The sequence below is a fragment of the Chelonoidis abingdonii genome, chromosome 2 (assembly GCF_003597395.2).
Source record: "Chelonoidis abingdonii isolate Lonesome George chromosome 2, CheloAbing_2.0, whole genome shotgun sequence".
Classification (NCBI taxonomy): domain Eukaryota; kingdom Metazoa; phylum Chordata; order Testudines; family Testudinidae; genus Chelonoidis; species Chelonoidis abingdonii.
The window spans coordinates 294175940-294202229 of record NC_133770.1 but is presented as its reverse complement, the minus strand read 5'-3'; the positions used below and the strand labels follow the sequence as shown (position 1 = coordinate 294202229).

General features: G+C 47.9%; 1 protein-coding gene across 6 annotated transcripts in view; it reads left to right on the top strand.

The window, feature by feature from the left end:
- Positions 1-26290, top strand: part of PTP4A3 (protein tyrosine phosphatase 4A3) — a 329530-nt gene that overhangs the window by 102601 nt on the left and 200639 nt on the right. For 4 of the 6 annotated variants that reach the window (XR_012655400.1, XM_032771982.2, XM_032771983.2 and 1 more), the window contains one exon: positions 21981-22721. Coding sequence is in view for 5 of the 6 variants with exons in the window: in XM_032771982.2 (XP_032627873.1) it covers positions 22617-22721 (105 nt within the window). In the remaining variant the exon portion in view is untranslated. Of the gene's footprint in view, positions 1-12155; positions 12331-15777; positions 16025-21980; positions 22722-26290 lie in introns of those variants that run through there. The other 2 variants (XM_032771984.2, XM_032771985.2) reach the window with 2 other exon arrangements.

The following is a 26290-nucleotide window of genomic DNA, read 5'->3' as shown; positions in this document are numbered from 1 at the left end:
TGTGCCGGCTCCTCCTGCGTGGGAGCCTGGAGGCTTTTTGAATAGCAGTGGCCTTTGGGGAAGCATATAGTCTGGTGTTGCCTCGTGCTCCTGTACAAGGCAGAGAGGAGGCGGCTGCCACCCTCCCTCAGTTCCCTCTTATCACCCCTGGCAGTGACACAGAGCCTGGAAAATGCCCAATCAGCTAGGTCTTAGCTCAGGCTAAACTTCTTCAAACCCTGCCAAAGTCTGCAGGATGGAGTCTTCGCATCTCCAGTATTTGACCACTGTGAACTAATCTGACTCACCTGGACTGAGCTCTACTAATCAGACTCTGCCCTCCAGACATGCACACAGTACAGGGCTCCTTAACATGGCAGACTTTAAACCTGCAGGCTGCAAGCTCTGGCCCTCCTGCAATGGACTAAATCCCCTGAAGGCTGGACACAGCAGATATTTCTTCTCCCTGGGGGAATCTCACGTTCTGAGCAGAGGCTCGGAATGCTTGTCCTTCTCCATCAGATCTTGCACCTCACGAGACAGGAAGCTGAAATTCTGTCCTCCAGAACAGTCCATGAAAGTCTCATCAGACCCCAAGGAGTCAAATTCCTGAATCCTACTAGTGGACAAACCAGCGTCATCGAGCAGACAGGCAATGCCTGAGGCTGGCACAAAGAAAACAGCTCAAAGGAGACCCAGCGCCAGCATCAGCTCAGATTCCCGCAGCACCAAAGCTAATATCAACATCACGATTGCATCCGGCATCAACACTCCCAGTGTCTGCGAGAAACCAGGAGGAGCTACACCAAACACTGAAGCAGAAGCCCAAGAAGGAGCTCCCATAAGAACAGATACAACAAAGCCTCTCGTGGGAAGTCCAAGTCCCACACAGGCTGGGGAGAAGGAGCAGCATGAAATACAACAGACGCCACCGGCACTGGTCCCAGCTCCAGCAATGCACCCCTTGGTGTCTCCTTACACGACAGCACTGCCCCAAAAGAGGTTTACTCCTTCTCTCTGTTCCCAAAGAATGCTCTCCCCTGAGGTAAGTCATCAATATATTTTGTGAAGCAGCCTGCAGTCCTTCCAGATACAAGGCAGTATATTATTTTAACTTATCAGTATTGTGCCGCTTTCCACCTGCAGCGCTGGGGCAGCAACCCGCTGCAGTCTGTTTATGCTGCACATGTTCTCTCTGCTTACGTTCCATATTCCAGTTCAGATGCCTGTGACTGAAATCAAGGTTGCTGGGCCCTATATCGCACATGTTTTTGTTTTTTTTTAAACTTCCTGTTAGGGACTGTGCAGGGGGGTGAACTGCAGAAAAGGAAACCTTAATAAAATACCTAAAGCCACTTCTGTTGTGTGCTGAGTGCTGAATAACGCGTGTGCCTTAGGATGAACGTTTGCCTCCTTGCTTTTTCTAAATCTCCTTTTCCCATTAAAACCTGAGGTCATAGGAACAATGAAAGGGAACAGTGTGTCCCTGCTTTGCCCATAGAAACATCATTCTTTTACTCAAAGTGCAAATAGACCAAGACCCACTGTAATGATGCGGTTCTGGCGGGACCCAACTGAGAGTGCCAATTCAGGACAAATCGCTTAAACAGGGCTGTTACGGCCCAAGGCTGGGGTTTTTCCACCTCTGCGGCAGACCGAACCAGCCAGACAAAGAGGACCTTGGTCTCACCCCACTGGCTAACCACAAGTTATACAAGCAATTCCTTAGACACTCCAGTTTCCCAGTATCACCACCAGTGCCCCTTGTCCTGGGGATGAATGATTATGAAAACCAATACCCCAATAAAAGAAAAAGGTTCTCTCGATCCCAAAGAATCAAGCCCCAGACCCAGGTCAATAGACACATCAGATGTTACCCACAAATCACGCTGTTGCCAATCCTTTGGACTCTAAAATCTAAAGGTTTATTCATAAAAGGGAAAATGGAATCAATTACATACAGCAATGGCAAAGTTCTTGGTTCAGGTTTGTAGCAGTGGTGGAATAAACTGCAGGTTCAAATCAAGTCTCTGGAGTACATCCCCTGCTGGGATGGGTCATTCAGTCCTTTGTTCAGAGCTTCAGTTTGTAGCAAAGTCCCTCCAGAGGTAAGAAGCAGGATTGAAAACCAGATGGAGATGAGGCATCAGCCTTTTATAGTCTTTTCCAGGCGTAAGAACCTCTTTGTTCTTACTGTGGAAAATTAGAGCAAAATGGAGTCTGAAGTCACATGGGCAAGTTCCTGCATACTTTGCTGAGTTACAGGGCGTATCTGCCTTCTCTCAATGGGTCGGTTGTACAGCTGATGGTCCTTAATGGGCCATCAAGCAGGCTGGGCAGAGCTAACACCAACTTGTCTGGGATGTCACCCAGAAGCATAGCGTAAGACTGTATAGAGCCAATATTCACAACTTCAGCTGCAAAAATGATACACACATATAGACATCATAATTATAACCAGCAAACTGTTACCTTGTCTTAGACACCTCATTTGACTCCCTTCATACAAGAGTTGGTGCCACTACAGGACTTTGGTTGCAACCATGTTCTATATGGTCCCAGATAGCAAAGGTGCCCAGGATTTGTTGCAAAACATGGGGTCGCTGTTGACTTTTCTAAAGCCACCCTCCCTCTCTCAATCTCCCGCCACAAGGTGCTGTGAGTGCTACAGGGAACAGATGTAATAATGCTCCTAGCACATGGAGATAGTAGTGAGAAGCCACACTGGCAAATCGAACGCCTTGAGTGCAGGGCTGGGTTCTGAGGCTGGTTCTGCCACTGGTTCAGTATGTCGCCTTCAGTGAGGCACAGGTTTGTAAAAGCTGTGTGCTTATTGATGCGTGGCTTCAAGAATCTACGGCAATGATGCACAAACTTTTCCAGTCCCATCCTCCCCCTGTATCAGTAACACATCCCCCCCGGCCCCCGCTTACTGCACAGCCAAGGCTTCTTCAGCAATAGAGCTGGGGCAGGGGGCAGAGCTGGCCTGGAGGCGGAACTGGGCCAGAAGGCGGAGCAGGAATGGGGGTTGAACGAGGTTTGGGGACGAGCTGGTCTGGGGGCAGAGAGGGGCTGGAAGCGTGGTGCTCCCTCCCCACCCACCCGCTGTGGGGCTGGCCAGGCCTGGAGGCAGAGCAGGACTGGGGTCTGAGTGGGGTTGGGGGAGGACCGAGGCTGGGGGCAGAGGGAGGCTGGGTGCGTGGCACTCCCTCCCCACTCACCGTAGGGATGGCCTGTGCCCTACTGCACACTCCCCAAATGTTTCTCCATGCCCCCCGGCATGCCCTGCAGTTTCGGGACCAATGATCTTAAGGCCTGATATTCAGAGTGGCTAGGCAACTCTAGCTTCCATGGACTCCAGTGGGAGTGGTGGGTGCCAGCGGGTCTGGAATCCAGGCCCATGGTTTCTCAAGTCGAATACCCAGAATTAGTGATTCCTTCTGGAAACGTGGGCGTTAACGTCTTCATTCGTCTTCCTGACTGTAAAATGGAGCTAAACCCTCTCCCTGGCTGAGATATTCATACAACCCCTTGATAATGTATGCAGTGCGAGCACCGTTGGCAGTTAAAGCAAAAGTCTGCAGTGCACTTGAGAGGGATTAGGTGCCTCAGGGGCCCAGGAAAGCCCCCTGGTGGGCTGGGCCGGTTTGTTTACCTGCCGTGTCCGCAGGTTCGGCCGAACGCAGCTCCCACTGGTCGCAGTTCGCTGTTCCAGGCCCATGGGGGCTGTGGGAAGCAGCAGCCAGCACGTCCCTTGGCTCGCACTGCTTCCCGCAGCCCCCCTTGGCCTGGGACGGAGAACCGCGACCACTGGGAGCTGCGTTCGGCCAAACCTGCAGACGTGGCAGGTAAACATACCGGCCCAGTCCACCAGGGTGCTTGCCCTGGCGAGCCGCGTGCCAAAGATTGCCGATCCCTGCTCTACTGGGAGCCATTGCTAAGTAGTGTCAGGAGCAAGGCTCCTAGCAAGCAGCTGTTCATGCTCCAGCAGAGCTAAGCCTCTGTGTTGCTACTAACCCATTCCTCCGTAAGCTGTGGGGGAAGGGAGGTGGCTGCTCTTTTCTTGCTCAGCAGCCAGCTCTCAGGCTGATCGCTGGGTGCTGTTCAGAGGCTGGGTAAGCTGTTCTGTTCAGGTCCTTGGCCGGGACGTTGCAGCATCTGCCAAAGGAAGGACGGGACTGGGGTTAATAAAGGAATGTAGGCTGTTGTGGGTTTTGCTGTCTCCGTCCAGCTCTACCTGTAAATTTCAAATCTAATGAGAAGCCTCTTCTGAGTGGAGCAGGGGATTCAAATCCCAAATTGTAGGAGTGTGGATGTGCTCCCGGAGTTATACTACTAACCTCCAGATCGAGAGAGAGGATAGAGGGTATGCGCTGTGCAGGGAGATCAGAACAATTCGGTCTCCTAAAGCAGTAATTAGTGAGTTCAGTTGCCAGCATACAAGCTGGTTGTAGGTCACACTAGGACAAGGTTTAGAGACGCGATTTCTCAATGCTACCTTAAATGACTGCATCTTGGAAGAGTGCAGTATTCAAGTGTACAGTTCTGTAGTGCAGCATCCAGAGGCCCCCAAGGGAGATCAGAACCTAGTGAGATCAGCAACCTGTACATGGGCATAGTAAGAAACAGACCCTGCCCCAAAGAGCTTGCATTGTAAATAGACAAGACAGCAAGGGGAGTGGAGGTTCAGGGGAAAGAAAGGGAAGAGGATTGCATTGTATGGTTGGGAGCTGAGGCAGAGAGAATGAGTGATTTGCCCAGAGGCAGTCGGGGAGCACGTGGCAGAGCCAGGAATCAAACCTAGATCTCGAGTCTTTGTGTAGTGCCTTAAATACAAAATCATCCAGTTCTCAACTGGGTCCTAAGTCACAAACACACTTCACTTGTCTGAAGAGGTTCTTGAAACACTAAGTAGCTAACGTGGACCACAACCTAATGAAGTCCAAGAAACTGGTCCCTGAACATGGAACTTTTTAAAAGGAGGATTTCAAAATGGGAAGCTAGTCATTAAAGACCCAAAAATCCACACTGAGGAAATTAAAATCCTTGGGTTTAGCACAGTATGACCTCATACTCACACTGATAGTCACACAGGGCATGCATGCCCCTAGCAGAAAAGAAAGCAGAATAAAGAGGGGAAGATTTCAGAGGTTGATTGAGCCAGATGACTATCCTTCAGAAGTGGAAATCTAGCCCATGTGAAGTCGATAGAAAGGAACTTAAACTGAGATAGCTGCAGTGTAAGATCAAAGTTCAGGAGTGTGAAGATCAAATAGCCAAAGGCATCATAAATAAAGAACAAGAAATCCTCTAAGTGTATCAGAAGCTGGAAGCCTGCAAAATAATCAGCGGGCACAGCAGGGTGGCATTAAAGGACCAATTAAAGAAACTAAATATTTCTTTGGATCAGTTGTCCCCCCCTGAGAGTGCTGAGGAGTGAGCTACTCTTTTCAGGCAGTAAAGATGAATGATGTCAGAAGGAGATGCTGGAACAAACTAGCTGCATTTTCAAATCAATTACAGGTTAATCAGTGGAAATAGTAATTATGGCAGCTCTGCTGTTCTGAATGGGTCTCTTACTGCTATATTGATAATACTCAGTATTTCAACTGCTGAGCAGGATTTGTTTTCCTGTCTCTTTAAAGGACCTCTGCTTTAGCCTCTTTTCTTTAAGCAAACAAAACAAAGAAAACAGTTTGCCGGAGAGAATGCCAGTGAGTTTCTCTTGGGAAACATTTGCTCTTAGGGTTCTTGGCTCTCTTCTTTTCGACCATGCGTATCTGGAGCCCTGTGTTCTTGGCATGAACCACAAGCTGAGCGACATCTGGTCACCCTAAAAGATCTGTTTCTACAACAACAAAAATCTCTTATGTGGCTTCTCTGGCTGCAGGCAGGCTTGGGGGTGGGGGCATAGTGTCGGGGGAGGAGGGGAAGGAGCAGAGACGCTCTCCAATATCTGAAATATTAGCTGTCAGAAATGCCGCTCTGCTGAGAAATGGCGAGCATGGCACCACTAGGCTTAACTTTGTGTGCTGATGCAGGAATGAGATGGAGATAAATGAAATGGTCTACGTGTCGAATTCTTGGCTGCTCCATGGACCGGGTCTACTGAACCTGGCAAGTCGGAGATCCACCAACTTAAATGTCAGTAATGCACTGAGACGCCCTTTTCTGAGCTCTCCAGTTTGTCGTGTTGTCCCTCTCTCCAGCAGGGCTATTTTAAGGGAATAGGTCATGAGCAGGTTGCAAGGCTTTTGGGGTAGGCTTACAGAAATACCTCCTGAAATAGTGAATGTGTTTAATTCTTCCCATGCAGGTGTGAGATTCTGGGAATGGGTCTGTTCTGATTGACAAGAAATTGTATTTCCTTTACAATCTTGCTGCCAGTGACTGGCAAGAGAAGATTCTCTTTTTTCCCTGGAGAAAACCTTCTGAGTGACTTTATTTTCAGGATGGAAGGGGATTGTTGTGCCAGTTTTGGCATTTGGCATTCATTGCACTCAGAGGCTCAGCTTTTCCCAGGACTCTTGCACTGCCTGAGGTTGTCTATGGATCTCTTTGCAAGCCTCTAAGAATTCTTACCCCGGCACCTGCTTTGGAGTGAAACACTCTGAATTTGCTTCCAACTCGGTCAGCCACTTGCTGCTTCTGTCCCTGTTTTAACTAATGCCCGGGACAGAAGCACATGGGTGGACGTGGGCTTCTCCGCCGGGGCTTGCATGACCATTTAGCTCTGATAGTGTCCTGTCATTATTGCAGTGCCTGTGTTTGGAGTGCAAGAGGGCCATGGGTTAGCTACTTGGGAGCCCAAGAAATCTCTTGACCCTGTAGGTGAGTGAGTAGCCTCTGTGTCAGTGGTGGGCAACCTGCGGCCTGCATGCAGCCCATCAGGGTAATCTGCTGGCAGGCCGCAAGATAGTTTGTTTATATTGACTATCCGGAGGTACATGCTGGCTGACGCTCCCAGTGGATTACCCTGATGAGCCACAGGTTGTCCACCACTGCTGTATGTCCAGTGCATGCTTCTGTTGGCCAAACCTGAATTAGTCTGCTTAGATCAAAGAAAAAATAGAAGTTGCCAGGACTTACAGTTAACACAAGAAAATAGTCTTAGCATGGCTAGAACATGAAGAACTCCTACCTTCTATCCCTGGCTATTCCCACTGACTACATGTAACTTTAGGCATGGCCTTGGGCCAGACATGTCAGGCTGGGGTTGTTGAAGTTGATGTCTGAACTACTGACTTGATTTTTAAAGTTAGAGTACCCACAAAAAGTGCTGTGGCACCTTAAAGATTAACAGATGTATTGGAGCATAAACTTTCGTGGGTGAATATGTCTGACGTCATGCGTCTGACGAAGTGGGTATTCACCCACGAAAGCTTATGCTCCAATACTTCTGTTAGTCTATAAGGTGCCACAGGACTCTTTGTTGCTTTTTACAGATCCAAACTAACACGGCTGCCCCTCTGATACCAGAGAACCCACAGCGGTTCCAGAGCTCAAAGGGAGCTGCAGGTGCTCAGCACTTCAAAAAGGGTGGCATTAACCTCTCCCCCTCCATGAAAAATCTCAGAGATACTGTACTAATGCTTGCACAGTATTGTACAGTAATGCTTGCACTTAATGGGATGGTGCTCTGCAATTGCCAAGCATTACTTCAGATATGGGTCAAGATGCATCTGTAGCATAGCAACGCTGAGTTTCTATGGTGATTGGCAAACCTGGAAGTAGAACTAATAATAATTCTTGGCTCTTTATATAGGACATCTCATCAGTAGACCTCAGAGTGTGCTACAAAGGACATCAGTATCATAGCCCCATTTTATGGATGGAGAAACTGAGGCACAGGAGTAACATGATGAACCCAAGGTCATCCAGCAGACCAGCGGCAGAGCTGGGAATAGAACCCAAATCTCTTGAGTCCCAGGCCAGTGCAATGCTCTATCCACCGGGTCACACTGCTCTGAAGAGACACCCCCCCCCTCCCCGAGTTGCCTTAGTTTTATATACAGTAGCTGTTGTGGATCATATGTAAAAGCTTGTCAAAGCACTTCGTGAAGCCCAAGGATAAACACTAGTAGTGTGGTGACACTGAAGGGGAATGTAACAGCTGCTCAGTGCTCAGCCGTGGTTGATGACTGTGCATGCAGCCTTGATAATAAATAGGGAGATTTATGTGAAGCGTGCTACTTAACACTTTGTCAACAAACAGATCGTCTTTTTGCAGCAAAACCATCTCTGGAGGGAGTAAATAAAGACTGCGAACTGGCAGCTCTGTCGGAGCAAGGGCTGGACCCTGTGGATACTTAAATGAAGAAATTGTTTCATCTGTGGAATGCAGGTTTCTGTTCTCTCAACCTGTGTGCTGGTTTTAATGCTTGGATTAAAAATCCAAAATAGCTTCTGATTATTTAGGTGTGCAAGTTGCGTCTTGGCCGTATTGAGCTGGGAGTGGAATGCTTGAAGAGAGCTGCCAAGGATTTCAGTCTTTTCTTACTGATTGCTCATTCAGGACTTTTCTTTAGCAGACACTGGTGGTCCTGAAGGCATTGAGGTTGGTGTACCAAAGTGCTTTGAACATGAATCGTTCGGGATATATCAGATGATGTAACTTGTGTCATTCTTTTTTGGTTTACTTCCTTCTTCCCCCGCTATAATTCTGGTGTAACTTTAGATGCTGAAATTTCTTGAGGCGCTAGTGTTATAATACTGCTTGCCACTTTAGAGCTGGGTGTTGAGCATTTCAAAAGGTGAAACATTTAACACCGTTTCTAGCTCGAGAAGTTGTCGTGGTGGCAGCCTCTGAAACAATCAGAAATGAGATTGGTGTGTTTTGAGTGTGAGCTTCATGTCTTTTCATGTGTCTTTAAAGTGCTGAATAAACCTGTGGCCCTCAGTGAATAAATTGTGTGGGTTGTAAGGAAGGTAATTGAGTGCCATGATTTTCATGGTCTGTTTGTGTGAATCTTGCCAAAGTTGGGAAGAATTGCTGGTGTAAATATTGCTGAGAATCCTAGTAGTTCATGGCTGAATATTTTTAATTTTTTGAAGCATTTCTGGATGCGTATGCAAAAATTAAAGATACTTTTAAAACGGGTGAACATCATTTAATCATCAGTAGATTCAACCCTGACAGTACCAAGTCTCAAACTTCAAGCCAATGTACGGTAAATCTCATTACCTGGGATTGTATAGCATGAGGAAAAATTCAGCTACATTTGCAAATGTCTGTTCCTCATCCCAGTTGTGAGACCATGACATAGAGAACAGTGAAGACTAGGAGAAAGTAACCGAGGGAGAAGTATTCTCATCTTGTTTTAGTTTGTGCTAGTGATAGTGACTTTCATTCTTATCAGGTATATGTATTCATTTACACTTTACTAGTGTAACTCAGAATCTTTTTATAACCTTGGTCAGATGCAAGTCCTGGCTTCTATGTTTAGAGAGGCTCCATTTATAGTGATGTAAAATCCCCAGTGGAAAGTCCTATGTAGTTTTCAATGCTGCAGTATCCTCTCAAGTGAAGCTTTCCAATCACAGACTGTCGCTATGCAGGTATCTCTTGTAATTCTATCGCGTTCTGTCTTTAGATTTTGTAACGGATAAAGTCCAGAGTTTTAGAAATTGATGATCACAACGTGAAGAGATGTGGAATGAAAACAGTGACGGACTCATAGAATACCATTATGTCTGTGCTCTCGCGGGTCTTCAGTGATGCTCCCGTGGGGTGTTGATGCTTGACAGGTGTGGCACATAACCAGTTTGTAACCGTAAATATTGGTGAATCATAGAAGTCAGCACTTATTGGTAATTTACTCCAAAGTTGCCTGCCAACCTATGCATTTTAAGAATCCATAGTTCTTGTGTTCCAGGGCCTCAAAGTGCGTTCCAGACATGAATTTAGCCTCAACATCTCTCTGTGAAGTAGGACCATTTTAGAGATGAGAAAACTCAGACAGAAGTGGAGTAACTTGACCAGAAAGTTTGTGGCAGAAGCAGGAATGGAGAATTGGTGGTGAAAAGGACAGAGGGGAAGGAAAAGCTTCATATGAAAAGAGATGGAAAATATTGGTATTGCTTATCTTAGAAAGTAGATGAGTAAGAAGCATAATGATAGAGTGAGCAGTGCAGAGAAGGTAAATTGGGAACTTTCATTCTTTGTCTGGGAACACAAGGACAAGGGGTGCCATCAGTGAAACTAAAATGTGGGAGACTGAAAACCAAAAAAAGGAAATACGCGGTGGAACTCACTGCCACAGAATGTTGTTCATTCCAAAATCTTAGTAAGATTTAGAAAGGGCCTGTATATTGACATGGATCCCAGAAGCCAGAGTTGTTATAGATCAGGGGTAGGCAACCTATGGCATGCATGCCGAAGGTGGCACGCGAGCTGATTTTCAGTGGCACTCACACTGCCCAGGTCCTGGCCACTGGGCTCGGGGGCTCTGCATTTTAATTTAATTTTAAATGAAGCTCCTTAAACATTTTAAAAACCTTCTTTACTTTAGATACAGCAATAGTTCAGTTATATATTATAGACTTATAGAAAGAGACCTTCTAAAAACATTCAAATATATTACTGGCACACGAAACCTTAAATTAGAGTGAATAAATGAAATCTCGGCACACCACTTCTAAATGGTTGCCAACCCCTGGATTAGAGATTAGGAGACTACCTAATATGAAGGTCAGATTATCCCACATCTGCCTTAATGTGAGATTACTTGCACCTTCCTCTGCAACATGCGATGCTGACCACTGTCAGAGACAGATACTAGACTAGCTGGACCGTGGATCCAGTCTGGCAGTTCCCATGTAGAGCTGAGTCCTAGTCCTGTGCTTTAGCTATGAGACCATCCTTTGCCTATTTTGAAATGTAGTTGCATTCTAGTTGTGCACGAAAGCTGTTCCAGCACAGAGAGAATGTGTGCTAAGCATGTGCTGTCCTGTACTTAGTGTTAAAAAAAAAAAAAAAAAAAAAGAGAGAGAGAGCAGCTGGACCTGGTTGTAGTGAGCTCAGATATCAAGAAACTCTATTTATAGTCAAGCAGGGTAAAAGCACCAAACGCTCGCATTGTACAACTAGAAGTTCTGTAGTGAACCTATGCGGCGTGGGGAAAATAGTTCTGCTCACACTGTCACTGTTGCTTTCAGTGTGACTGAAATCTGGGTTTGACTCAGTTAATAGTTTGATCACTCACTGATCTTCCTTCAAATCCCTCCTTAAGACTCATTTCTACTGTGCTGCCTACAGCATCCTGCCAGCTGATAATAGATAGGCAGGTGGTCAGCTGCGATTACGGCTTCCAATAACACGTACACTAACACATGGGCACACGCCCCCCCCCCCCCCCCGCAACTTTGTGAATGCATCTAAGCTCTGCAGAAACATGCCTCAATTTCTGCCGGCCTGTCCTCTCTTCCTGCTTGCTTCACTCGCTTGTTTTGTCATAAATAAAATACTAGGCTGGGATTTCAACGGAGCCCGAGGGAGTCAGGATCAAAATCAAAATTTCCCTGGAATTTCAGTATTTAACTCTCTTGCGGCTCCTTTTGCAAAATCCGAGCTGTAAACTCTGGTGCAGTGGCCCATATGTACAGCACCTGGCATGAAGTGGCCCTGACAAAGCTGTGGTGTCTGGGCACTAGTATGATGCAAATAATAATCAGTCTATTAATAGGAAGAAGACTCATGATTTTAACAGCCATTAATAACAGTTGTTTGCCCGTTAATAGACAATATTCTTTTCCATGATGGCCAGCTCCTAGCTTTTTGTTTTTCCCTGATGCAGTGACCACAAAAAAGCCCTATATTTTTCTCTCTTTTTCCTAGGAGCAGGGAGCTAGTGGAAATGTCCAGCTTTGTCTCACTATGTGAACTCCCCTGCCCCAACCCCCCCCCCTTGTACCCTTTTACAGCTTTGTTTTCAGCCAAGCCGAACATATTCAACAGATGCAAGGTTTTAAATATAGAAAGCAGGTGTCTGCAGTGAAAGAGAAGTTCCTCAGTGCTTATCTGAAGTGCAAAGGGGCTTTCACCGGATACTCCTTTCAAAACAACCCCGTCAGAGCTGCTGCATCCTGACTGGGGCGATTTGGGCAAGCCTGTGTGATGTGATGGGTTATTAATAGCCCTCGGAAATGTGATATTCAGCTACTTCCCGAGAGGACAGTGGGGATCTGCTCCTCATCAGGTCACTTCCTCTAGGAAGGTTTTAAAAGGAGGAGAATAGAATAACTTAGCACTTGGGCTGCAGGGCACTGCATCCACCTCCTCACTTCTAGCGCACAAGGAAGGAGTTTGTCATCCTGACACCCAGGGCTGGCGTGCTAGCATCCTCGCTTCGGGTAAGATTTCAGAAGCATTTCCAGGCGCTGAGCTCACTGCAGCTAGACTGGGAAAGATGTCTCTCGAAGCTCGGGGCTTTAGGCAGTAGGGGGACCCTCTCCCTAAAAATTGAACTTCACTGCGCCCCGCGGATGCTGTAGGGAACCGCACCATGCAATAGTGGCGGGTTTTGGGGGAAAATGTGAGGTGAGCTGCTTCTCTTCCTGACTCAGGCCATAACATGGGAAGCAGTAGCTACCTGCAACTCTCTTAGAGGTCACTGGAAAACTCTGCTGATTTACTCAGGGTGAGGACTTTCACACAGAGCACTGATTTGTTCTGAGTTTGGTTTTTTTTTAATGTAAGTCACTGAGTGCCCTTTTAGGGGTCACCAGTACAAATGGAGTGTGTTCTTAACTCCCCTGTTATATTGCTGTCTTGCTGATTCTCATTCCTCCCCATCCCAGATTGGCATAGGCATCAACAATGAAAGAGGAATGCAGTTCCTCTGTGCCAGTTTAGGAACCTTCCCTCTTAGCATTTGGAAAACTAGCTGGACAAAGGAGAGACCTCCTCCTGCTCCTCCCAGGCTGGTATCTCCAGGGAACAAGAGGAGAGTCTGCACATACAGTCTAACTTTACGTTGTACAGCGATAAGTTCAGACATGGGATCATTGATTGTGCTGGAATGCTACAGGCCGCTGACAGTTCTCACAGAGCGTGGTATCCAGTTGGCCTTGTCCGGTTTCCACGTACTGCCCGCTGAGGGTAAAACCCCAACAGCCTTACATTAGCGCAAAGGAATTCACACAAAGTAAGTTTCCCAGGCAGGGAACCAAATTTCCACTGAGGTTCTGTGGAGAGTGGGGGTGAGAAGCCATGTGGCCCGTTGGACTGGGGCACGACTTGAGGGTGGGGATTCTAATCTCTGCACTGCCTCTGACTCACTGTGTGGAAATTGGCTAGTCAGTTAACCTCAACCTGTTATCCCCGTTTCACAGATGGGTAAATCCTTCCCCATCTCATAGGATCAGTGCTATTAGTTATTTGTGCACTGACTTGAATATGCCAAGTGCTGCATAAACATGACACAGTTTTATAGGTCCACATTGCCCCATGTCAAGATTGTTTGCCTCATCAGAGGATTTGCAGGGCAGGGCAACGATCTCCTCCTGTGGTGTCATTACACTGGGGAGACTGAATTAAGAGTGGGACACACCCACAAACCACAGAGGTCACTTGTCCTGAGGTTCTCTTCCTTGGGAGGGGATCTATCCAATATTATTCATCAGCAAAGATGCTTTGCTATTATGTCTCCATCTGCAAGAACTCCAACTCAGGTAGGGACTGCCTCGCACAATGAGCGAAAAACCATTGCCAGTTGGGTTTTTCTCCCACTCTCATTTATACTTTCTGCCCATTTCAGCATTGCTGCCATGTGTCATCTTCCGCCAAGTGGATGGTTTGACTCTCCTGCTGAAGGTGGCTATGTAAGTTTCGTGGGAGGGCTCACAAGTGGTGGCATTCTTAGGAAAATCTGCTGTGTCTCCATGTCAGTTTATTTTTCTGTCCACTCGAGGCTTGCTGGGCCAGTGTGTGGGCAGGGTGTTGGGGAACATTGCTAGGATACTTCCTGCCGTGGGGAGCCACAGCAATTTTCAAAGGGCTGTTGCTGAAACTAGAGGATGACGTTTGGATTTGGGGGTCTGGGGTCAGGCCCATTAATGGGAAAACTTGGCCCTGAGTCGCCACAGAGCCTAGGTAGGAGAGGAGGGATAGGCTTGTCGTTCAGGCACGGGATTAAGATTTGGGAGAGCTGACTGTCCGATTTCTCAGGAGAGCTCAGATTTCCAGAACTGTTCATTGCCCAGCGTGCGGAGCTGCCTAAACAGTCTGGCCCTTCATCTTTCTGTGCTTGGGTTCCCTCTCTTTAAAATGGGGATGATTGTACTTCCTTTCTCCCCGCCCCCCCACAATCCCTTGATCTTGTCCGTCTCTGCGGGCGGAGACAGGCTGTTAATGTGTGTTTACACTGTGCAGAGTGCAGGAGGGTCCTGGTCTTGCTTGGGGTCTTCAGGTGCTGCAGAATTCGAATAGTAACGGGCACGTAGTTCCTGTTGACAACAGGAATTGCTTTTAGCTCTCTTTCCCGCAGTTGGACAGCCCATCATCCTCTCCCTCCATCGTTAACCCCTTCGTGGATGTTTGTCAGCAGTCTTCAGAGGCATGCGCTAAATTGAAAGAATAACGGGGGATGCTGGATAATGCGGCATTAGCATGGTCTCTGGTGTAGTGTAAAAGGTAGAGAATGGACTGAGTGGGTTAAGCCTCTGATAGCAGCCTCCTCCCTCAGGCGTGCTATAAAGCGTTGTGACAGTTCCAGTTGCTTTTTTGTGCTGCGTCTACACCAAGCGAGAACCAAACAAAGATGCTGCTCTGCTCAGCTGCCTCCCGTTTCAGTTTACTTATGTGCTTATGTGCTATTTTGAGTCTCTGGCCAGGCAAAGCTAAGCAACCTGTGACCTGGGGAAGGTGCGAGTTTCAAAACAAGAGTCTGCTAGTGGCTGAGTGGAGTCATCAAATGGGGAGGCTGCCTCCAGCTGGGATGGTGTGGAGCGTCTCCTTCAGCTAGGCAGGTTGTAGACCACATGCTGGATGTCCTCCAGTCATAGAAATTGGGGAGCTCCCCCATTTCTCCCATGTTCACAGTCTCCGGACTGTCCACAATTGTTCCATGCGGAATATATACAAGGGCTCTGTCTAGTTTCAGGGCCTAAATGAGGGGCCATTGAATCTGGCTGTTCTTTAACATTGTGTTTGACTGTGAAATGCACAAGAAAATCCTCCCTCACAGGAGTGAGCTGCTCTAAAGGCTGCCTGAAAAATGCTCCAGATTCTCTCTGAAATGAGTCAGATTCAAGAGGTCACTGAAGCACTGGGGCTTTTACCAGTTTTCTTGGGAGACTGCTCCACAGCTAGAAATTTCCCCAGGGGAAGGGATTTTAGCTTCATTTTTCTTTTCCTTAATCTTCTCCCATTGCTGTTCGATAGACCCTTACGGACTTTACAGCTTTCCAGTACAGGTGGGCAGCTGTTTTGTGCTGCCTCTTATCATGTATCCCAAGACCTGGGTGTTTGGAGCTGCTGTACACGTCAGCAGTGATTATGGAATTCTCATCAACCCTGGTTCCCGAAACCACCTGCATCCATCATGTACCTATACTTCAATAGGAAAAGGCTTGTTATAACTGCTTTGCTCTCTCCCTTCCCCAGGATGGCTATTGCTGACGTAGGTCTCTGGCATGTTCCTCACGCCCATTCTTACAGCCTGGATGTTTCACGTTGCTGCTGCCAGTTACTTATTTGCACACAGGGACACTCTCTGTGCTGTCAGTCTACCTCTCATCCACTAATAGCTTTATTAATAGGTTCCCAGCTCCTCTGGAGGCTTCTAAGTGAAATGCGTCTCTGATTTCATGCTTCAGGAGCAGGCACCGACTGAAGAACCAAAAAAAGAGAGAGGAAAAGCTGAGCTGACCTAAGAGTATTAGAGGTGCATTTGCTTGACATTAACCATTGAGCGGTGTCAGTGTCATGTGGCTGCTTAGGGCAGGCTGACTGGTTACAAGCAGAGTGAGTTATTCAGGGCAGAAATCGTGTGTGGTTTCTCCTACCCTGCTGTGTTGTGTTTGCTTGGATACTAGCAACTTAAAGGTAAGATACGGATAGACGTTTCAGATACTCTTTTGTTCCTTGCGTATGTGTAATAAATTGCATGCTGTTGCTTGGAAACATAGCCAGACGTGGCTATAAAGTCCCTAATCTCACATGTTTCGTTACAGGGGGTTAACAGCAAAATACCTTGATGCTCAAGGGTTTTTCTCAGCAACGGACAGCTCAGATCAGCTTTAATTGTGGCAGATGGTACTTGCATTCAGAGGAACCACTTCCACATTTGTATTCCTAAGGTGGCATTTAGGGCAGCTCCTCTGTCTTGGCAGAGCGTCAGTGTGTGTGTTGTATTTGCTCAACAGAAGGGGGAAGATAAGCACAGAGTTTTCCTTATAACATGGGTAAAAATGGCTTTTAACCATTTCCCTTCTGTCTCGGGCAGTAGGTGACTGCACTGAGCAGTGATTAGTTTTCTAGCCCATGAGCCTTGCAGGGACTCGGTGCTGCACCAGCTGTTGACTGCACTTTTTGAAACTGGTCACTTCCAGCTTTCCAAGCCGTAAATAAGGGGTGAGTGTGAGCTGCTTTCCTGCCATGGCTTGCATTGCTAGCACTGCTGCTACTTCGTAATGCCATCTCTCTTTAAATCGCATGTTGGTTGTTTTTAATCTCCTGCCTATCCTGTAAATCCAGGCAGAGATTACTCTCGCCTTCCTGCCTCCCCAGCTTTTTGTTAGTAGCCTGTTACAAACCAGCTTCCCAGCAAACTTGCCTCACTAAATCAGCTACCAGCTGAAATGAATCCTCCTTCTTGGTTATGTTTATTTTCTTTCCCCCACTGCTTTCCCTCACTCCGCTGCTTAGGGGGCCAATTGCAAACTGCCCCTTGAACCACACAGCCTAAACGTGCCCGGATAACCTTGAAGCAGAAATACATGGCACTCAGCAGGCACATTGTACAATTTTGATCTTCTGTGCTTTACAGTATCTCCTGGAAACACACACAAGTGGCTCTTTACAGCCCAAAGTGCTCTGTCTAGCTGGTGTCAATCAGCCAGAGCTGGGGGATGAGGTGAGGTGAAGTTATCTGTCTGACCTCCATTGTCATACTGTCTGAACACCTCACAATCTTTAATGTATTGATCTTCACCGTGCCTCTGTGTGAGGTAGGGCAGTGCTGTTACCCCCATTGTACAGATGAGGAAACCGAGGCACAGAGGGACTTAGTGACTTGCCCATGGTCACACACATAGTCTGTGGGAGAGCAGGGAATTAAACTGAGTCTCCCAAGTCCTATGCTGGCACCCTAGCCACTGGGCCATCCTTCCTCCATAGAGTCAACTAAGTTGGCCTTGGTTTTGTTTGGTTTTGGAGTGGAATACAGTATTTCCAGTGGAAAGGAAACCAGGGAGCGTGCTACTTATATCCAGCTACAGCCCAGTGCTCTTTCCACTAAGAGATGGTGTGTCCAGCTGGGAGGAGATGTGGTGTCATTTATTGGTGTTGCTGCATTATGTAGGAGCCCACTCTGCTAAGTGCTTTGCAAATGCAGACCAACGTAGAAGGGAGGGGAGACCCTTATTTTTATTAAATAGCATTTATTAATGATGATCCTTCTCAGACCCAAATAGGAGAGAATCCATCGGGGAATGAGAACTGTCACAAAGGGCCTTCCTCTAGTTTGCTTTAATTTGTGCAGAGAGAGGGGCATTCAGTGCATTGCAGTTAGATCCTTAATTTCTCCCCTTTTTTCCTTGTCCCCAGCTCTGCCTGCCCCCAACCCTTCTGTGGCAGGGCTGCCCTCCATCTGGCAAAGGAGTCTCTCGCTGGGGGGACCTGCAGACCCTGTCAAATTTCCCCTTCCTGGCTGAGTGACAGGAGTGAGGTACTGTCAGCGCTTGGAGACAGCAAGGCTGGGATGAGTGATCTACCTTTGTTGACCCTTTGGTTCCAGCCACTTCAGCACAGGCCTCAGTAATCGGTCCAGCTCTTTTCTGAAACGCTGCCGTTTTTCACACCCGGGAGTCCCGGCTGGCTGCTTGTAATTGATGAGGCTTTTGGGCTATGAAAGGAGACGTTTCACCTGGACCAACCAGCCCGTTTATCATTGTATCTTGGTTACTCATATGGGCCCCAAGATATTAGTGCCTCACAGTTGCTAATGTGTTTATCTGACGTCCCAGTGCTCGTATCCCCAGTGTACAGAGCGGGAAGTGAGTTTAAGGGACTGACTTACCCGAAGTCACACTAGGAACGTGGCAGAGGCAGGAGTTGAATCCAGGGTCCCGCAGCCTCCGTCTCTTTCTATGATGGTCACCTTGGTATCTTGCTTGTTAGAACAGGACACTTTGCTTTTCAGGATATCTGGGGTCTTTGTGGCTTTCAGTGCAGTGGCAGAAGCTGCTATTGTGAAAATGGTGTCGAGCTGCCTGAAAATAGGACTAGGACTTAGGCAGAACCTGCCGCAAATCGCCCCCAGCCGGCTCGTTCACGCAGAGTGCGTTTGTTGTTTGTTTGACTTACTCAAAGGACAAGGAAAGCCCGATTTGCGGGGATAAAGGAAGTAACGAAGAGCTAAAGGGGGACTCGGTGTGCAAGCTGGGCTCAGTTCCCAGCCCTGCACAGATATTTCCTGTGTGACTTAGGGTAAGTCAGTCACTGAGTCTCTCTGGGTATGTCTGCGCAGCAAAAAAACAAAACCCCAAACCTCACAGCAGTGAGTCTCAGAACCCCGGTCAACTGACATGTGCTCCTGAGGCTGTAGCTATTGGGCTAAAAATAGCAATGTAGATGTTCCCACTCAGTCTGGAGGCCAGGCTCTGAGACCCAGCCCCTCACCGGGTTTCAGAGCCCAGCTCCAGCCTGAACAGGAATGTCAACACTGCTCTTTTTTAGCCCCGTTGCACAAGCCCAAGTCAGTTGACCTGGGCTCTGAGACTTGCTGCTGTGAGGTGGGGCTTTGTTTGTTTGTTTTTGTTTTCGCTGTGTAGACATACCCTCTCTGCCTTCCTTCCCTCTGTAAAGTTGAGCTACTTCCTCCCTGCCAGGCCTGTTGTGAAGATAAAACCCCTCAGTGATCAAGGCCTCAGATACTAGGGCATTAGGGCCATATATGTACTTAGAAGAAATCTTCAGGCTTGAAATGCACTTTGGTAGGCAGGTATAATTTAGGAGTCTCCCTCTCTTATAGGGGGAGCGTTGGCCTTTTGTGATGCATCTGGAGTCTGCTGGCCTAAAGAATCTGATCTTTTCTTTGGACTTAAAATTATCCACCCTGTGAGTTCTGTTCCCCCTCCCTCCCCCAGGAACTCGAAACCCTGACTCAGTGTTTTCCCTGTACTGTAATCCTTGACATCTTTCCTTGCTAGGTTGGTATTCTCCCCTGGACACACAGGCTGCCTCAACATTAGAACTTGCTCTGTTGGATGAGACCCGAGGGCACAGAGCTTTCATCATGACCTGCGGCGTAAGCCTCAGGCAGGCAATACATCCGTAATGGCGATGGCCAATTGTGTGGCACTGTATCTTTGGGGTGGTGGCGGCAGGGCCTAGATACCGTGGTGATGGGGCACTAGATGTGTCTGCAGAGGGAGTGGGGTAAGTTCTTCTGCTGTTCTTTGCTGAGTCCCGAGTCTGGATTGTTCCTGTGGCTGTCTGGGCTAGGAGGGAAGGGTGTGCTGTTAGCACATACCGGTTAACACATGCTAGCTAACGTGTTTGAAGTGTCTGGTGTACTTAGCACAAGTTAGATAATGTGTGCGAACAGCACAGCTCAGCAGGCAGCATGCTGCGGGGGACAGGGCCCTGGACTGGTACCCAGGAGACCTAAATTCCATTCCTAGCCCAACATATTGGGCTCTGGGGCAGTTCTTTCCGCACCTTGGTGTGTTTGTCAGATAGCCCTTACACTGCTTCGTAAAGTGCTTTGGGATCTGTGAAAAGAACTAAGCAGCTGTTACTTCTAAATGCCTTTTTAAAAGGATCCGTGTGGTACTGTCCTGGCATACCCAAGCCCGTGTTCAAATCCTGCTCCAGTATTGACTCTGTAAAGGGATGGACTGTTGCAGGGTGGATCTGACATAGGGATTTGCTGGCACAGCATGTGGGGACAGAGGTATGATGGAGCATAGACTTGTTCAAATGTAGCAGGGGAATTTAATGGGGAAATAGCAGCGCAGATGAAATGTATAACCCTTGTTGCTGTCCCTTTAAATCATACAAATGAGGAATGGTATTGACCCAGGGCGAGGGAAACCTTTCCTAACAGCTGTCTTCCTGTACTGCTGCTGCTGCCGGGGGAAGCTACGCAGCAGCAGCAGCGCAGGTTGTTATCTTCTCAGGGACAGTTCTAGTGAGCGAAGCTGCTAAAGAAATCCTGAGTCAATGCTCTGATGGCTTAAAATCCCCAACCGTTCCTGAGGGCCCCAGTGCCGCCTCTGCCCTCCCACCTCCAAGGATGCAGGAACTGTTTCTCAGTGTAGTTAGTGGTTCTTGCATGTTTCCAAGGCTCGTGGGATGGATCCACTCTCTCTTCCCCCCACAGAGCAGACAGCTGAGTTTCTCTGCAGCTGTCTCAGGTTTTTTAATAGAAGTGGTTCGCATTAGAGTGCAGACGCTGGTGCCTCTCATAAGGAAGCCTTCGCATTTGGATGGAGCCAGCTAGAAATGCCTTGCTGAGAGTTTCTCAGAGCTAAGCCGGGCAGTTTAACTTCCACCTGTGACCTGCTGGCCACCCTGCACGTCCTAGGCTAAGCCATTGAACGCAAGCCCCCTTTGCACTGAGCTGCTCCGCCCCCTCAGTGTACACTCCCCTCATAGCCCTGCCAATGCAACCAGGGTAAGGATTTGCTGTGATTATCATCGGACCAGATCCCAGCTTGTTAGGAGAGCTTGCTGCTCGATTCTTATGGGCCATTGGCAGCAGGGTACGGTGTGGTTCCATCGTCATCTGTGAAAGGCAATTGCAATGTGTTGTCGCAATGAACTGTGTGCCGGTTGTAAGGTGTAGAGGCATTTGCCCACCTGCGTGGGCCTGTGCAGCATGGGGAGAATGCCGCCCTGCTTCTTTCCCAGAGCACGGTCAGGCTTCTAGCACCATTCAGAAAGCTGAGCTCTGGGTTCCCAGATCCATGTGGTGGGTGCTGGGCATGTCTCCCTGTATAGCTGGGCAGGAGGGGGAGAGCATTTCCAGTGCTGGGCCTTGGGCTCTGAGCCCCTTCTTCCCAGACCCCCTGTCAGCCTCGGGAAGGGGAAGGAGCCTTTGTTTGAAGGGACGGATGTCTTTGTCGTCGAGCTGCTCCCTGCGCTCACAGGTCAAGTAGCAGGTGAATGTTTTCCAAGCAGATAATGACTTGGCTGAGCGCTGTGGATGCTTAGTCGGTGCTTGGAGTATCCCAGTAGGCAATGCTAGAGCTCAGCTCTCCATGACCAGGGCGGGCAGCTGACTAGCAATATTTGAAAATGGGCCTTCCCAGAAGACGAGCCATTCACAAGTGTCTCTGCATGGCACAATCGCGAGAGAGCGGGGACGTACAGGGTGACTAGTGCGTCTTGTATGTTCCTCTAACACCTTTCACCTGACAAACACGTCACAGTCGCTCAGCCTCAAAGCACCGTCAGACCTGGGCCGATGGCACGCCTATTGCTAAACAGAGGCAGAGAGTAGACAGTGATTTCCCCAAGGTTACCTGCTTAGCTAAGGGCAGAACTGGGAGTAGAGCCCTGGCGAGGAGCCCTCTGCCCAGCCACTTGCCTACCTGGTTTCTCTTGCAAGCATTTGCTGTTAGTTGATCTGATCTCATTACGTCCACTTTAGCTGGCTCTTAGTGTGACAGTTCCTGAAGTGTTTTGCTCGGGGCTGGGCTGGAAAAAAGACTTTGGCTTCAGACACAGCAGCTGCGTCCCCTACTAATTTTGGCACTACGTGGCCCGGTATAGCTTTCTGTTTACTTGATCCCAACCCCAAAGTGATTTCATCCTGTATGTTTCTTCCTTCCAGGCTCTCTCTGCCAGTGACTGGCTGTGGATTTATGGAGGTTCTGGGGAGCAGCTTTGAGTACTGCCACGCACAACATTGTGCCCACTGAGGAAAGCTCTCGGCCAGCTCGCCTGCCCCTGGGTCCGTGCCCTTGGGTTTAACCATTCAAATCTCCCGTGCATGGCTCTCGCAGCCAAGGGACTTCTGCTGGCTGCTGCCACAGCCTGATCCGCTTCGGGCCCCCATTGCTGCTCCCAAGTACTCCACCTATCCAGATGGGGTAACGTGACAGAGCGAAACAGCACGCGAAGAGGTTCCCCGATGCAGAGGCCTTTCTAGAGAAGAGAGGAAGGAAACCGGACGGCGCAGAAGGCAGGGAGGGCGGCGGCTCTGGATTGCACATCCAAAGGAAACTGACACTACAAAGGGAGATTATTATTTTTTATTATTATTATTTGGCTTCAAGCACAGATCTTTTTGTGTGTGTTGGAGGATCTAACACACTCCCAAGAGCTGGGAATATTTGCACAACATTTGTGTTGGGGTATTTTTAAATTACTTCCCTCCCACCCCAAACGCCAAGGTTTTTTTTTGTTTTGTTTTGTTTTACTTCTCGTCCTTCTTTCTTTATTTTCCCCCTGCCACCCTCACTTCACCATGGCCCGTATGAATCGGCCTGCGCCTGTGGAGGTGTGCTACAAAAACATGCGGTTCCTGATTACTCACAACCCCACCAATGCCACGCTCAGCACCTTCATAGAGGTAAGAAGGAAATGCAGGAAAGGTGAGGGGGTGGCTCAGGGAATTTATAATAGAACATAGAGGTTTGAACTCATAGGGACACCAGTTCAACTCTAGCCCATTACTTGATTGGGACTTAGGAGATCTCGGTTCAGTTCCCGGCTCCGCAACAAACTGCCTGAGTGCCCCTGGGCAAGTCATTCAGTCTCTCTGTGCCTTAACTCCCTATCTGTAAAATAGGGCCAGTAATACTGACACTTCTCCTCTTACCCTTGGTCTGCCTTATCTGCTAGGATTGTAGTGTCTTTGGGGCACGGACTCTCTGTACTACAACTCAGATCTATGACTGAGATTTAAAATGAAAGGAAATTGGGCATTCAGCCTTCTAAGCATCTCTGGCAGCCTCCCCCTATGTGTATGTGAAGCTCCCAGAACAAATGGTCCCTGGTCATTTGGGGCCTAGAGGTGGTGCTGTATACAGGTCATAACACTCCTCCTTTGCAGGCGTGTCAGTCCAGAGCCTTTCACCACAAGTACGTGGGGACTCATTTGGAGTGACAGAACAGTTCTGAGTGCAGGGCACCCCATCACCCAGCTCCTTGTTTACACAACACCCATACCGAGGAGGAAGTCATCTCGTAGTATCTGGATCTGGAATTGGATGCTGCTTTCCCTGTTGCATGTATTCGCCACTAGGTTGCTCAGTGTGCATAACACACAGCCCTGTCTTCACAGCCGTTTGGAGAGTCTCTGATCCTCTGAGGCCCATTTTCCAGACAAAGACACTTAGCCACAGATAGATACAGTGGGTTGCCTTTGGGCCAGATTCATAGATTATAAAGCCAGAAGGGGTCGGTGTGGTCATTTACTTGGACCTCATGCATAACACGGGCCATAGGACCTCCCTGTAATACTTACTGCATAAACTAGAGCTGATCCATTAGAAAGACATTCAACCTTGATTTTAAAATTGCCTGTGAGGAGAATCCATCACCAGCCCAAATTTTGTTCCTATGGTTAATTGTCTTCATTGTTAAAAAAAACAACAAACAAAAGTGTGCCTTATTTCTAGTCTGACTTTATCTTCAGTTTCCAGCCACAGAATATTGTTATCCCTTTGTCTGCTCTCTTATCAAATGTATGTTCCCCATGTAGATACTTACAGACTGATCAAGTCACCCCTTGTCCTTCTCTCCATTAAACTAATTAGGTTGAGCTCCTTGACTCTGTCCTATAAGACACGTTTTCCGCCCTTTCATTATTCTTGTGGCTCTTCTTTGAACCCTCTTCGATTTATCCACATCCTTCGTGAATTGCGGGCACCAGAACTGCACACAGTATTCCTGCAGGGGTTGCATCAGAACAGCTTCTGTTTATATATCCAAGGATCACGTTAGAGAAAGTCTGTCTCAGTCTAGTGTACCCGGGCTCCCACTTTCAAGTTTCTCTTTGTATCCTCCATGACCGCAGTTAGTTGACTACGTTGTTCTGTAAATATTTCTGTGTCTGTGTCTGCAGGAGGACAAGGGGGAGGTGTTGGGAGATCGTCGGTTACCCGACTCTAATCACCTTTGTCATGCCAAAATCTCAGAGTTGTGGCAGGGTATACATGATGATTATCATCTCCAGATCGCTGTGAGCCACTCTGTCCCTGCTTAGCCTCCTGGCCCCTCAGAAGAATCGAAGACACATCTAACTGCCGTGTTCTCCCTTTGTTCATTGGTTTTGTACCTCGCCTTCTATTGGAGGCAGAACTGAAACGTTCCGGAGCTCAAACTGTATTGCTGTTCGAGTCAGAGTGCGAAACTGCTTCGTTATGGCACTTGATCACCACGGCATTCAGAGTAAACTCCCATCTCTGTTCACACGCGCGCACACCCTCCGTTCCACCCCTACCAGTTGTGGAATTTTATAAATTACATTCTCACAGCGACAGCCCAGCAGCTAGTGTTCCTCATTAGGCTTAGCAGACTAAAGGCGACAGAAATGTTTGGTGATGCTGTACAGATCACAGTCTTCATGAGCTCACTGTCTAGGCTCTGGATCCCACTGGCAAATTAAGTAATTGCAGTGTGCAAGGTGGTAAAATTAGAAGTGGTGTGTCTGGCATTATCCGCCGCTTCACATGTGTGTGGAGAAAGAGGGGTGCTGCTTGGACCCTGTTCTTCCACCGAGGAGAGAGTTTTAGTTCTGTTGTCATCAAAATGTAAAAGACTTAAGTTTTCCTAAGGAGACCTGAGCGTAGTCTAGTTTACTTCGCTTACATACACGTGTTCTTCTGTTTATAGAACACATGACATCCCCCCTTAAATGTATACAGCATCTTCCATTCCAGAAGATCCCAGGGCGTTTAAAATGCAAACTGAATTCATCTACCATTCAAAACCAGCCCACCTGTGGAGCATTCATATAGAGTAGATGAAACCTGGTGTAAGATCTGGTTTGCTGTTCTTTCTTTTGCACAGTCCACAGAGCATTTTACTTACTCATTCGGTGTGAGTTAGTGTCAATTGTGCATGAGCTCTCAATGTTAAGTCATTGCTAGCTGGGAAGCAGCACAGAGAATTTTGAGAATTCAGCACAGCATGAAAAGACATACGCAGGACTCTTCACGTGCAGAGCTGACTTGAAGCAGGGGGCATTGAACAAATGGTTTACAACAGGTTGAAAATGAGGCTAATCACAAGCCATGTTTGTGGCATAAAATAAAACCTTGTTAGACACGCTCATCTCACCATCTCTCAGGCTTCTTGGCACCGTCCTGGTAAAGGCATGAGTTGGAGCTGGCATGCTCAGCTGTAATGGCTTGCTGTTCAGTATGCCAAGCACTAGGAAACAGACATGCTCTGAGGATGCTCTGCCCAGGAGATGGCTGGTGCGCCCATTTGAGCCAAAGAAGAAACTATCCCAGATAGAAAAAATAATCCCTTCAGAACCTGAGAAGCAAAAACCTGCTGACACTAGAGACTTCCTTTGCACATGTGCAAAGGACTCACCAAAGCAGGTATGAGCCGTGTAGATTTTGAAGGGTAGTGGGTACTGTGAGTGTGGGAGGAAGAAGGAGGAGGAACATTTTAGATGTGATGGGAGGAGGGAGAGCACCACAAACCTTTCCCTAGGGTTCGCTGTTTGCTCATTACTTTGTGAAGCATCTGTTATGAGAGTAGATTTGCCACATTCAGGCAAGAAGCAATTCAGATGATTTTCCATAAAGTGTATGTTAGTTGATTTTGTCAGATTGAAGTTCCAGACCAATCCAAGCTCCAGGTGATAAGCCGTGCTGGAAGTGGAACAAGGCTCTGACTACCTGTAGCATCCAACTAAATTGCTTGAGGGATATAGCAACAATACTCCCTGGTTGGTCAGGAAGGTGACCTATGTAATTTTCAAAATCCTTACTGCATTCGTGAGTGAAACTGAAACAAGTGGTGGACCCGGAACCTATAGAGAAATAATCTCTCACATCAGAAGTGGGGATTTTTGCACAGCATTGTAAAAGCAAATCTAAATTCTTTCTTTTGAAGACTTGCACCTGCATAAGTGAGAAGGGCACTGGTGGTTAGACAGTTTATTTTAGGCATAGAGCAACA